The sequence below is a fragment of the Anopheles gambiae genome, chromosome 2 (genome assembly GCF_943734735.2).
Source record: "Anopheles gambiae chromosome 2, idAnoGambNW_F1_1, whole genome shotgun sequence".
Lineage (NCBI taxonomy): Eukaryota > Metazoa > Arthropoda > Insecta > Diptera > Culicidae > Anopheles > Anopheles gambiae.
In genome coordinates this window covers 28,657,730-28,672,059 of record NC_064601.1, presented here as the reverse complement: position 1 = coordinate 28,672,059, position 14,330 = coordinate 28,657,730, and the positions used below count along the sequence as shown (strand labels likewise).

The 14,330-nt window shown below is 43.6% G+C and overlaps 2 protein-coding genes across 17 annotated transcripts in view; one reads left to right on the top strand and one right to left on the bottom strand.

Moving 5' to 3' along the window:
- The window catches only part of LOC1273080 (octopamine receptor beta-3R), a 60,273-nt gene extending 53,258 nt beyond the window's left edge, over positions 1–7,015 (top strand). For all 6 annotated transcript variants that reach the window (XM_061642048.1, XM_061642047.1, XM_061642044.1 and 3 more), the window contains one exon: positions 2,978–7,015. In XM_061642048.1, the coding sequence (XP_061498032.1) occupies positions 2,978–3,197 (220 nt within the window). In that variant the 3' untranslated portion in view covers positions 3,198–7,015. The remainder of the gene's footprint in view (positions 1–2,977) is intronic.
- Positions 7,016–7,549: 534 nt separating this feature from the next.
- LOC1273081 (octopamine receptor beta-2R) overlaps positions 7,550–14,330 on the bottom strand; it is a 138,827-nt gene continuing 132,046 nt past the window's right edge. For all 11 annotated transcript variants that reach the window (XM_061642059.1, XM_061642053.1, XM_061642050.1 and 8 more), the window contains one exon: positions 7,550–14,215. In XM_061642059.1, the coding sequence (XP_061498043.1) occupies positions 13,894–14,215 (322 nt within the window). In that variant the 3' untranslated portion in view covers positions 7,550–13,893. The remainder of the gene's footprint in view (positions 14,216–14,330) is intronic.

The window sequence follows — 14,330 nt, the reverse complement described above, 5'->3', positions numbered from 1 at the left end:
TTTTCCACTTCCCAAGCGCCAGCAACTCGGACACGGTTTGTGAAATCCTATGCACAGTAACAACGGAACCATGCGCCATGAATATCGTTTCCATTAACCGACACACAGGCAAAAGCTTTATTTCAGCAACAAAATAAGTAGAGCGTAACGGGGTGGGTAGAAATGGGAAAGAAATAAGAAGAAGGCACCATAAACCAACCCCCACCAGAAATGGGAGAGAAGAAAAAAGAAAAAGGGCTCACAGCTTCGATAAAGTTTCAAATGAAAATCCGCTCATCCCGCTCGTTTCGGCCCCAAACACCCAACCATCCCAGGGTTTGGTCCCGGTCAAACACCCACCCGACCCGCACGCAACGAACGAGCAAGCAGCGCAGCAGCCACTCAACGGCTCGTTATCCGCAAGAATGATTGCCGCGAATCAAAAGTGAAAAGTGGCTGTAATCGGAGACGGGCAGGACATTTTTCCGGGACTAGCGCTTGTTTTTTTTTTTGTATTTACTCCGCTCCGCTCCGAGCAAACCGTTCGCCCCTGGGGAAACGTCACGTGAGTGCTGGCGTACACTTTTGACGAGCGCGTGTTGGAGCACTGAGCCTCGGATAATCCATCTGTTTATCATTCAGGGTGAATTCTCCACCCACTCCCCGCGTGGCGCAGTGAAAGTGGAAACGACGAACGCACAAACAATTACGGACAGCAATAGTAACGTAGCGTTGTACCGTGAAACCCATATGTGAGCTGTACACGTTGATTTGAGCAGCCTGTCAACATATGTCAAGTCGTAGTCGGGCACGGTCGGGCAGAAATATGAACTGGCTTCTTGCAAGTATGGGAAGCTGCTGCTGCTGCTGCTGCTGTCTGCCTTTCAATGTCATCTCACTGCTAAACACTGCCAACAGCAATCAAAGGTTCTCGTTTTCGGAAGTTTGGTTCGTTTCTGCTTTCTTTCTGTTTGTGTGTGTGAGGCATGGTATCATCCACCGACGGAAAACCGGTGAACGGTTTGTTAGGTGGTACCACAGGAAGCCGATTTTTCGGATTACACACAATCTAAAGTCGGATAAAACAAAACGGAATGTAAAGTGGTGCTTTTTTCCGCTACAATTACTGTGACGAGGGAAGGAAGGACCGGCGTACAAAATGGAATATAAAAAGCAAGCTCAAGTTTAAACGAGTTTGGACAAGCGTAATGCCGCTTCCGGTACCGGCTAATGAATTTGTTGGATTTGTTTGTTTTACTTGATTTCTGCTGTTGGTTTGTAGTGGTTTTTGTTTTGGTTTTATATTGTCCAACATCGCGCTGGTATAAAGAAATCTGGAAGCATTTGCAATCTCTTAATCTGTTTTATACAGCTTACAATACGATCGTTTAGCAAAGTAATGCACTTTAAGTTGTTATAGATTATAGGTTTCAATCATGGTAAGTGCACGAAACAGTGATGTAAGTGTCCAATTTTGGCAATTACTGATTTTTTTTTACGCAGAAATTGTGTGTGCGTAAATCAAATCAATCAGATGTACCAGGCCGAGGCGGTCTAATCCAGTGTATCAGCATTCAAACCCTTGAAATAACTGTTATTATTTTTTTAATACAGAAAAATCCTTTGTATCACAAAACCATCAAAAGTAAATCATGGCAAATTTTAGTCAAAACGACGAACTGTACAAACAACAGTGGAAAAAGGTATACACATATCTTGTTTCCTTAGTTATGAAAGGAAGATAATTCATAGAATAGAATACATAACGTAAATGTTGTGTTGCTTTGCTTTATAAATCAACAAAATCCTTCCTCGTCTTGGCAATATATCCTATACAGCGGCATCAGCATTATCTTCTTCTTCTTTGGCTCAACAACCGTTGTCGGTAAAGGCCTGCCTGTACCACTTGAGGAGTAGGCTTTCAGTGATTTGTGGATTATCCCCCCATAGCAGGCTAGTCAGTCCTACGTATGGCGGCACGGTCCGTTTGGGGCTTGAACCCATTACGGGCATGTTGTTAAGTCGTACGAGTGAACGACTGCACTATGAGACCGGCTGACAGCTATATCAAAGTGTACAATTATTATCATTCAGAGGAAGAGGTAATGTTGTTTCACCCTATAAAGACTTACTTACTTACTTACTTTACCGGCACTACAACCGCTTTGCGGTCTTGGCCTGCCTCAGGAGTGTCCGCAACCGCTCACGGTCTCGCGCCTTCGTCTGCCAGTCCGTTATCCCGGCCTTAATGACGAACGCCTCCACGCCATCTTGCCACCTCAATTTGGGCCTACCACGCCAACCTCTGTCCTTGTGGACGGCCCTAAAAAGACTTTACGGGCTGGGTCGTCCGTTTCCATGCGTATAACATGGCCAGCCCACCGTAACCTGGCGAGCTTTATTCGCTGTACGACAGTGAGGTCGCCGTACATCTCGTATAGCTCGTCATTATAGCGGCTCCTCCATTGTTCTTCCACACATACCTTCTGAGTATCCTCACACAAGTATCCTTCTGAGCATCTTCCTCTCGAACGCGGCTAAGAGGGTTTCGTCAGATTTGGACAGTGTCCATGTCTCAGAGGCGTATGTGAGTACTGGTACTATATAGGTACTATATAGTCCCAGCTTCGTCCGTCGCGACAGGTTCTTGGAGGTGAACTGATTTTTCAGGCTGTAGAATGACCGGTTGGCAGCCAGCATCCTTGCGCGCAACTCAGCTTCCATGCTGTTGTCGTTGCTGACCTTTGACCCAAGATAGGTGAATTGTGGGACGACTTCAAAAGTGCGTTCACCTATCTGCACTAAAAGACTAAAAACACTACATAAAGACTAAAACAATATAAACAACGGCAACCATCCATCCGATCCACCCATCGACTAAATATTTATTCATTTTTGTCGTCTTTGCTCTATCCCAATACACGAATGCAAAAATGTTTGCTATCACTTTACTTCAGGTAATGTCCTAACAATTCTTCTTTCGTACGTTAACCCCCAGGTACGTCATCACGACGCTGTGTGGCGAGGAAGCCTGCCCCTGCCCAGACGTTGTCATCACGGTACTGTTCTGGATCGGGTACTTCAACTCGACGCTCAATCCGCTCATCTACGCCTACTTCAACCGGGACTTCCGGGAAGCGTTCCGGAACACGCTCCAGTCGCTGCTGCCCTGCTTCGTTCGCCGCAGCCCGTACGGGCACAGCGTCTACTACGTGTAGTATTAAGTGCATACCCGTAGGCTGTAAGGAAACTTCCTCTTTCATTTCGGCTCCATTTTTCCTCTTTCGTTAACACACACACACGCATGCTATCGTACTGCGTTGGAGGGGACGCAAACACTCGGAGAAAAGGGTGTATTTTTTCGTAGTTTTTGTTGTTTCTGGTATGTCCTTGCGCAAACAAAAAAAAACAAACAAGTGAAACGTAACAAATCCTCCTTCCCAGTGGATCGAGTGTACCATGCGTGATGAATGTTCTCATCAAACATTGTGCGCGCTGTACTTCAGTACTCGGGGGTAGCTTTTCTCTACTTTACCAACCTAACAAGGTAGCAACCGCATCCTTTCTCATTTTCCACTTCTTCCACCGAATCCACCCGCGCCCAGGGAACAGTGTTGATAAGCTCTGCGGTAAGCTTTCGCTCCACAGGGTATCATCGCGCTGATCGTGACTGACACTTTGTGCTGCATAATTGAACGGTTTTGCTCGAAGGAGGCCAGCCCAGCCCGCACCCTGCTGTGAGGTGTCACAAATTCGAAATGGGAAGCGAGCAACAAAATACCCGCAGCAGAAAAAATGACAGAAAAAAAACCGAATGATGTCTGCGTTGTGCTGATTCAAAATCGAATTAGACAGATGCTGCTGGGGTGTGCTCCTGTGTTTGGGGACACATTTGGCCCTCGGCATTGGACACGGCAAAGAATGGCGCATCATCGGCGATACAGCCCGGCATAGTACGGGGGCGAAATTGGGTAAAAGGCGAACACTGTTTGTTCACTTCCCTGCGCGGCAGATTGTGTCAGCTTTGATCAATTCGTGCGACTCTGCCTATGGCGGGACACAAATATTGACAAACAGTGTGTATCGGATGTGCGGGTCAGAGGGGGAGAGGGAGGTTGTTTGTGTGTATCGAAAGCTTGCAATCTTCGGTACACAATGTTCATTGTGTACACACACACACACAATTACACAGACAGAGGAGGGGAGCCACGCACGGAAAGCAAACACACGGGAGGTGCAAACGCTTTCAGCGTTATTTACCCATCGGCTTTCGGTTCCCACCGGGGCCGGGGAATTGGCTACCTGTTGTTGGTGAATGTTGCTTCCGCCGTACCGGGATCGTGAGCAACCTCGGCTGTGCTTTTACGGTCATTTGCAGGATTTTTTTTTGGTTGCGACAGGTTCCTATGGTGGCTTGAAACTTGCACGACCGAACTTGGCAGTAAGCGGATTTTCCATGCAACTAGAGAAGGAACGATATGGTTTAAGTTCGACATGGTGATGTTGATTGCACACATTCGCATAGACAAAAGCGTCAAGGTATAAACGCACAAATCGAAATTGCATGGCTAAAAGCAACAAACCAAGCCCGTTAACCTTAGTTAGAGACAGCTAGGTTTGCTTTTACACTTTCTATTGGAGGAGGCTTGTAACTATCCCTACAAAGTTTCACCGTAACGGTTGTAGCATCGACAGAGTTATTTTCTCGTTTTTGTATTGCATTTGTTTTCCTTTCACTCGATCCCTCGTACAAAATGATATTCCCAGTGACTGTCGTCTGCGCTGCTGTTGATGTTCCCGCTGGCGAAACCGGGCGCCCACGTACTTAGACCGCCCACTAGTGTGAAATGTAGCAATAATTGTAGGTGTTATTAAATCCACCTCTTCCTTTGCACCTTCCGTTTCGGTATGGTGATGGTGACGAATGAGACAACAAAACGAGATAAAATACAGACGGCCCCACAGTAGATGTAACATTAGATGTAACTGTTTAGCATGCTGGTGTGTCTGACAGCAGAGGAGCGGCGACCGGTACTCGCAATATATCAAAATCTAGGCAGAATAAAATGAATGAATTTGGTAGGTGTTCATAGGTGCACAGGCAAGGATGCGGGATTTTTTGTGTCACTAACGAAAAACGAATCGATGATAGCGATGAAGCTGTTAGGTAATATTCTATAAAATTTAAAAGAAAGCTTCGTTTCATTCTACATCAAACAGTACCGTGTGAGCTTTTTTGAAAGCAGTAGTGCTGAAATGTTTCATAGCAGAATTATCGTTTCATGCCGTTTCATTTCTTGAAATGTTTCATTCTACGAACAGAATCATCTTTCTGCCGTTGAAAGCCTGCTAGCTGTTCGTGATTTAGTACAAAGCTTTGTAAAGAAAGGTGTTGATTTGGACTCGATTATTTGTTTTATTACTAGTTAAACTGAACTGTGAATTATGTTTTGCGTGAATGTTGTATTTTTATGTGACAATTTTGAGGTTCGTATTTGAGATGCATTTATCCTGCGGAAATTATGCATTAATGCCGATTAAGAGTCAGTTGTTTAGAAACACAAGATGGATCAATGTTCAATGTTTTCCATTAGGGAACAACAATGTTAACTCATTTATTTTACAACAGCAATCCAAAACCGACAATCCACCGCATTAAGGTGGCAATGTGTACAGCTAAGGAATAAGTTTCATAAGGTCAGGCTGGAGCTGTCACTTAACAGGAGCTAAGTTTTGTGATATTTTGTTGTTCTATTGTGCAAAAGATAGCAAGCAGAGTTAGCCAAGCAAACAACAGTAATGTGTGTTAGTTGTGAATACACGTAGCGTACAGAAGCTATGTACGGAACAATTACTTTCCTCCCAAAAAAAAAACGGTTGAATAATATACAGAAGCAGGTAGGGCGATGTAGGAATAACATAGCTGAATCAATTTCACCAAACTAGTACTGGTTACAAACTTTCAAGTGAGATAATTCCTAGCTTAAACAATGAACAACGGGTAATTTAAACATTCCGCACTGCTTAATGATGGCGTTGATTAATAACAACAATATTAGTTTGTGAGTGTGTTTGTGTGCGTGAAATGTTTTGTATATAGTGTAGCCATGTATGCGGATGACCTTGGCTAGATACGTATATTGCGGTTAAAGAGGGTTAAACAGAAACAGAGCGAATGTCAAGGTTGTTTTTCACGTTATATTAGCTGACCAGTCAGTAAGTTGACGGTCAACACCATTCACCAGATGACTTTGGGAGCCTATACACATGAGTAGCGTGTGTAATGAACAAATTAGTCGGCAAGATGTTAAACTAACAACCCGTACTGTTAACTATATTACATGCTGTGGTTGCTGCTAAAGTGCCACCAAGTGAAACCATATCCCCGCCCTTCGCACAAGAATACAAAACCGATATTAATGCAACAAAAGGCAACTGATGATTCACACACCTAGTTAACGACGATGGATCGCTGTTTGGTGTATATGTTGATTTTGTATGTGTAAGTGTGTGTGTATATGCGTGTATCTTTGTGTGCATGTGTGTGTGTGAGTTGTGTATTTATGACGAGTGGGATAGAGCAGACGCTAGCCGACTCCCGTAGTGTAGTGTTGTGGAGAAGCTTTTTGAAAATTATTTTAATGACAAACTATTTGTAAGGATTTTCTGCGCTGATCAGAATATGATTTCCGAATAGATGATTTAAAAACATACATTTATTTCAAATATGAACGTTTCGTTGTGCGCCCTCGCTAAAGGCAATTCTGAATTAAAAAAAAGCTCTGCTCCGGTTTGCGTCTGCGGTGGAGGGAAATTGTAGTTTGCTGTATATCGAAATTGCTGTGTGTGATGGAAACAAAAATATAGAAAACACTCAACAGCAAATCTGATTTGAAAGGTTACGGAAAATCGTCTGCATAAGCACTGATAGACCTGCTATCGTATCGTATCTCTGTACCGTACACAGGCTCTCCCAAAATAACAATAAACACCCACAGCAACCATGAATAAAGACTGTCGAAAATAGTAACCAAAACTTGATACGTATTGGAGTGCATTTGCAGAAAGAAAATGAAATTGAAATTCAAAAGATTAAAAGGCATTTCTCCTCTCGATGGAGGCGCCTGGTGTGCAAGTGGAATGACAAATATTTGTTCTAGTATGAGAGACATTGTTTGTCCCTTGACTAGTAACCAGGAAGGTAATGCAAAAATATAAAACAATGTAAAATTATTATTGACTGAATATGTTTAACATACGTTAAACAATGAACATTCAGACGATTAAATTCAATCATAAACTAACGCTTTCGACCAACGCCATCTATGTGTGAGATCTTACACTATTATGAAAAGTCTGTTATACATATACAGTTTATTTTGTACAGTGAAAACGATTGCCTGCGAAGCCATCCGTTTAATGAACAGTTTTTTTTTTAATCAAATAAGCATTAAACTGAATTATAAAATACGCTACATGCAGAAAACAAAAATCAAATGTGATATTCTTTCGCGGGCTCTTTTCTTTAATCTTGTCGCGATATTAAGCAAGTTCAAACAAATCCCGATGATTATCGTACGTTTACATCGTCATGATCATTTCTGTTTTATTCAGTGAAACGCACCGTCAATTCAACGTCACCGTCAATTCAAGGAAAGGGGTAAGAATACAAAAATAAATAAATACACTATATCCTAATCCTAAACCATAACAATGTTTTCAATTTCATAATGAGTGCTTTTTCTGCTTTTCTTTTAGCTCTTTCACAATTTTGTACGAAATAAAAGCAGCTTCTAACAATTGCGACCGTACCGCAACAGGGCGAGCATTAAGCGTCAAGTGAACCGCGTGTTCGCGTACGAATCTATCAGCTGTCTGTTATTTTTCTTAATTAAATAAATGCATCCATCTCGCTTCAACATGTTACTGTTAGATTCAAACATTGCTACGCTGTTTTTGCGATCTTTTTAGTATTGCGCTTAGAGTCTTTCCCACCCGCATCACCTTAGTCTCACTCATCATGCGTTTGCTGCATTTGTGCAGCTTCACCTTTCATTCAACGCTTTCGTCACCCTTTCAATTGGAATTAAATCGAGAACAAACATTCAAACGCAAAAACCGATCGATTAAATACAACCAAGTTTCGTCAAATCGATTACAGAGGTGTATCTCTTGATTGGTTGGTTGTGAATTTTTGTCTGAATCTGTTTTGGATATAGTTGCTTGCCGTTTTGTTTCGGAAATGGTACACCTTCTTAAGGATAACATTTACACCAGACAAAGTTATCTATTGTTAAGCATTAATTGTACGACTAGACCCATTAACACTACATCTGCCTGTATGTGTGTACGTGTTTGTGTGTGTGCGTGTGGCCGCTGTGTTGTGTATTGTACATAAATTTACTAAGAATATCCGCCATTCTGCTTTGCTTCGTCCCACACCATGTGCCCATTATCCTCAATTCGTCTCTCACAATGCATTCAATGCCAATATAGGTGTGTTTTTTCTTACTTTTTTCCGGAACGATCGTCCCACATCACATTGCTCAACCCAGAATGATCAAAATGACTCACAACGCCGTGACCACTGCCGCACACATACGCACCCCACTTTAACACATCGGTTAACTTGGTTGGTTTGGATCTTGTTCCATATTGTTGTTTAAATTTCACTCTACATCCTACATATTGTGTAAGGGGAAGGAAACAGTTTTGATTGTTGAACGCCAGATTTGTTACACTTTGCCGGTTTAATTATGAACATGAGATACACATCAAGCATGTGGCCAGCTTCTTTCACTCCGAGCTCGCTCACCGTCAATGAGGAGCGTTGGGGCCAGGAGGAAGTGGAAACGGAACACTCTTAGCTCAAGCATCTTCGATGAACGCTCTTTTATCTTTTGCGTGCATTTGAACACCTTTATCTATTTTCTATAGTTTCGCTCCTTTTCCCCCTGCTTTCTCGCTAATGTTACCATCTCTCTCTCTCTCTCAGCAACGCACTCAGTGTGATGCCATCCCATTTACCAGTGCCGTATCGTCCAGGCGCTCCGTTGCTGTGTGTAGATTGCATGCGAAATGTTTACGTTTTTACGAAATTTTTATTACTATCTTTAGTTTACGTGTATTCGGTGTTTTCTGGCGCATGGTAACACGCTGCAAAGGAGATACTCACACTCACTCGTACACACATACACATCCGGAAGAAAACGGAACGGTTTAGAATTGGATGGTTTCATCCGATTTATCTCTATATTTGCATTTATGATGAATAGTTTTCCATCTCCACCGCGCCCCACCTAGCACGATCATTCTGATTGTTTGCTCTTCCGCTTCCGAGTATTTTACAACGAGCTACACTCACACGCACTCCAGTGGCCACTGCTTGATGGCAGAGTGGCGGCCACTGCCACACGCATACACGTCACCCCATTCGCTCTCCGTCGCGTACACGCCCGCGCGCATTAATCCCTATGCAGTTCGGTCAAGAGTCACATTGTAGAGCCAGTATCCCCGTGTGGAAGCATCCGAGCATATTCTCTGTTAACAGCACACTTTGAAGGTTGGGTTTGGTTGCATTTGCAGTGGTGCACATGCATGCAAACACATTTACAAACGATGTTTGGTAAGTTTTCTACACTCTACGGGTGAACTCAACGGAACGAATAAATGAGACAAGCTGTTGCTTCGTTTGGAATACAGTCGCACACCGTAATGTGAACGAAACTCCAACAAATGTCGGAAACATCTATTTCTTTTAGAGGAGAAGTATGTATATGTGAGTGTGTGTGATGGATGCTATGTTGTCATCTATGTTCGATGCTACTGTCTGTAGGGTATAAAAAAAGAGCTAAAATGACTTTCAGTTCCAGTAACGATACACGTGTTTCGTTTTCAGAACACAGCACGATTAAACTATTCAAGACAGCATATCTCGTACCTCAGTGCTTTGCTCATTCTAGAAGACTGCCAGTCAAACCGCTCTTCATAAGAATTCGTTAGAAATCAAAGTAATGATTTCACAATACATCGTTCCTCGAAAGCCCTACACACAAAGTAGCTACTTTGATATGTGATGTAGTACCACGTACATCGCGGAGTTGACCGATCCATTACCATGCACCGTAGGAATTGTACATCAAACGCAATAGAAATAATAGAATTCAGCAAATGTTTTGCATAATTTGCTCATCCCAAATCTCTGCTGCTAGCGATGCAACGTACATTAAAAAATCGCAATAGGAAAATGGACGATACAAGAAGCACTACATTTGACCTATAGTTCGCTTCGCTTCAGTGTAAATGAATCGGAACGAGTTCACATCGATTATATACATCTTTTCATCGGTCGAACAATGAAATGTTCCTACCGGAAGCTATTTTCTTTCACTCTACAATTCCTACATTGTTTTATCAAACCCAACGATTTGCTCTTCGGTCCACTACGTCATGGCATGATAGCTATCAAATGCGGAATGGCTCAAAGGAGTACGCTTAACAGGCTAGGGGTGCCACTTTTGCTTTACTTTATATTACACTTAATATTGCTTTTCTGTATTATTCCAACACTTATCGCTTTACATCGTACCGGCATGTACGATCAAGGTGTGCCGTCGAGCGATGCACTTGCTGGTTGGTGTGCTGCGTTACCTCCCGAGTCGCCAGTAATACACTTCCAAGACAAGTGCATCGCTTTCTAGCCGGTGGTATGTTTTCCTTTTATTATTGAATTTAGTTTTCTCGCCTTTCCTTCTATCTTCACTTTTGGTTCATTTTGTTTCACGTTTTACGTTGGCCCACTGACTGGCTATAGAACAAAGAATTTACGTTTGGGAAGCAGCAACAAAGGACTTTGCTGGAACTCGCCGACAGTATGCTCACTCAACGGCACATCGATGTCAGTTGAAAGTTGCAATTAGCATCGGCATTTCACAACAAGTATATCGATGCGTTGAAACTTTGACCCATTCGCAACCAATGTTTGGTTGGATGTTGTAATTTCAGCGTTCAGTTGATGTGTTTCAAAATTCAATCCTTTCAGCACGGTGCCGATACTTGCGTGAATCCTGCTTCAATCACAGCTCCACTGTTTGCTGTAACGCATCGGAATCAGTTTTTGGCAATTTCCCGTTGAGCCGTAAATTGAACGCGACCGATGCTTTCGCCCCCGCAACCGTGTGCCAACATCAGCATCACAGCTGCATCGTACGGAAATCGGTATGTAAATTACAGCCGAAGTACATGAACCCGCTGGCAATTACAAGCAAACAAACGGTGTGCTTAGACTCCGGTTGCTCGCAAGACTATGATGCAACGTTAGGGTGCGTCTGCAAGCGTTCAGCAGAAAGCTTCGACGAGATTGCGGCACTCCCTACCAAAAATGACACCGTTCCAAGTAGCCAACGATGAGATGTTGATCTGTATTTCATTGCCATTACATGCAAGCGCTCGTCCCACCGCACAGGGCAGCAGTTCGAGCCGGTCACGGGGCTGATTTAGCGCTCTGGTACCGTTTTCGTCCATGTCGATGTCAATTAATTCGTCCAACCGTCTCCTTTCGACAGGCGAAACAGCTAGTCTTTAGCTGGGAAAGGCAGCTGCTGCTGCTTCTACCGTGGGATGGAATGCGTTCGCATCGTCCCATCTGTTGCATCGTTGCACCGTGCGAGCCAATCGGAAAGCAGGTCGCCGTTGAACACGACGTGGGTGTAATCTGCGCGATCATCAATCATCGCCAGCGTAAAGGATAGGAACGTTGTTGGACAAAATTCACCCCCCACCCGAGCCCAACAGTGTGTACCAGGGTGCGGTTTAGAAATTGGAAGCACAAGATGCAGCATTGATTCTTGGCATGCCGTCAACCTTCGGTGAACCGAACCGTTTCGGGAGGGGTAATAATTAAGCGTAAAGATTAATAAAACATACAAGCAACGTACCTTTCTTTTTTGATGAATATCTGCTTTTTTCTACGCGAGATGCCTGCTTGTGCTCAGTGGTTCCAGGGTCCACCACTGAATCTAGTGTCACCATTTTGTGCATTTTTAGCATCTCACTTTTTGGCCGCTTCCATAGTTGCTACTCATTATTTAATCTCCCTTTCATCTCGTTCATTCTTTCATGTCCATTACGGCTTTTGTGAAATATGATTTTCTGTTTCCATTTCACTACTTCACTTTGTAATACATATCATGTGTTGCTTATTGTATTTTTCCTTCATTGAACATAATGGTATGTTTACTTCCGCTTTGTTTTCTAATTCTTCCTCAGTTCATTGTCCACTTATAACACACACGCACACACTTATCAGACCAAACTATTATGTTATATCATTATTTGCCTTGCTTCTTTGTTTTAAATCGCTATGAGACTATCATTCCACTACCACTTGGCTACATGGATTCATTGCAAATTGTGTCTACTATCGTTTTTGATGCTAAATATTAACATTCATTTCCGATCACTGGCTTGTTGTCATTCTGTTGATGTATTTATTTATTTATTTATTTTTTATTCGCTTTTCTCTAATACTCTTCTGATTCTATCCCTTTTGCTACTCTACACAACAGTGTCTGAAGTACAATCTACGAATTCTTACAAACAAATACCCGCATTGAATAGTGTTATACGCTCTGCATGTGTGTGTGTGTGCGTTTATGTGTATTTTGAAGAATGTATTTCAGAGTCCACTGCCCGCTGGTACGTATGAATGTTTGGTGATAAATTGATCTTACTGCTATATGATATATCCCACCTGTCTGCCGGTTCACATTTCCCCTTGCCTTTCCATTGTGGGACATTTGTAGTGAGATTTTTATGGCCATTTCTACACCAAGATTCGTTGCACTTTCGAGCACCTTCGAGAAGCGTGGGAGCGCATACCACAGCTTAGCCCTGCACTGTACAGATCATTAGCAACACGGTTCGCGGTTCGTGCGGTAAATGTAGCATACACTCACACACACATACACGGGTTGGATAAAACTGGCAGCGATTCGGCAGCGCGATATAGGTGGCGTAGGTTGGGCGATAGGAAAGGGGCAATGTCCAATGTGCTTGCTATTAATAAAAGCACCTATCTGCCTACATTCCGTGTGCGTACATTTGCACTATGCCCTTTTGGCTTGACAGATGGGCAAAAGGGCACTGTGAGCTGTTTGTTGTTGTTTTTTTTGTGTCTACTGGCGTTAAAGATTCACACTTGAGTAGGAGCTAAATTTGGGAAGTTTTGGTTGGCTGGACGCAAGCAGAAAGTCACTATTGGGGGAAATAGCGTCAACAGATAGTAGAGCAAAGTCAGATCACACATTTGACGGTATGTCGTCACGAGTAAGGGCAAAGCGTTCCCAATAACGAATCTCATAGCTGGACATGTTTGTTCAAGGGTAAGGGCATCGGTTTAAAGTCATTTAACTGTACGCATTTCTTACAACTAACAAATTTTTTGTCAACTTAGGCATAGCTAACAGTCAAGACCACGACTGGTCTCGTAACAGTAGCTAATAACTAGTAACAGAAGAAGAAGAAAACAACTACGCAACTAAACAGACTTCGACCTCGATGAACGGCACAATAAACTATCCGCTAGAAGGTAATAAATACATAACCAAGCAATAGAATCCGACGCATTACAAACTCTTAACAGCTATATAGTGTACAGTAACAAAAACAAGATAGTAACGTATCACTTGGTAACGACTGCTTGTGACGGCTGGCTCCCCTTTCTGCTGGGCTGCAAACGGCGTACCATGCGGCGTACCTTTTGTCCGGGGGTCTAGTCTTCTTTGGCATGTATAGCAAACAACAGTGCCGCACGGCTGGCTGGTGTCTGGACGCGGTCGGGCAGATCTCGCTCGGCAGCACTCAGAACAAACGGGTACACTCGGTGGCCTCAGCATCGACGTCATCGTACCGCCGTTACAGACTTTCGCCGATCTCGCTGTGGAACCGATCGGTCTGGGACGAGGGCCGCAGGTAGCTCTCGGAGTAGACGCTCTTCGCCCGGCAGTCGTACCGGAGGCTCGCCCGCCGAACGTTGATGTCCAGCGGAGACGTTTCCCGGCGCCACCAGGCACAGAACATGCAGTCGAGCGTGTTCCGGAACGCTTCCCGGAAGTCCCGGTTGAAGTAGGCGTAGATGAGCGGGTTGAGCGTCGAGTTGAAGTACCCGATCCAGAAGACCAGCGCAACGACAATGTCCGGATTGGGGCACCGGTCACACAGCGACGTGATGATGTACCTAGTGGGTGGGCGGTGGGCGAAAGATGCAGTAGATGTGGTGAATTCATTGTTTTACTGGGCTGTTTGACGTACTGTCGTGCGGGAGTTACAGGTCGGGAGGCGTTATTTATTGT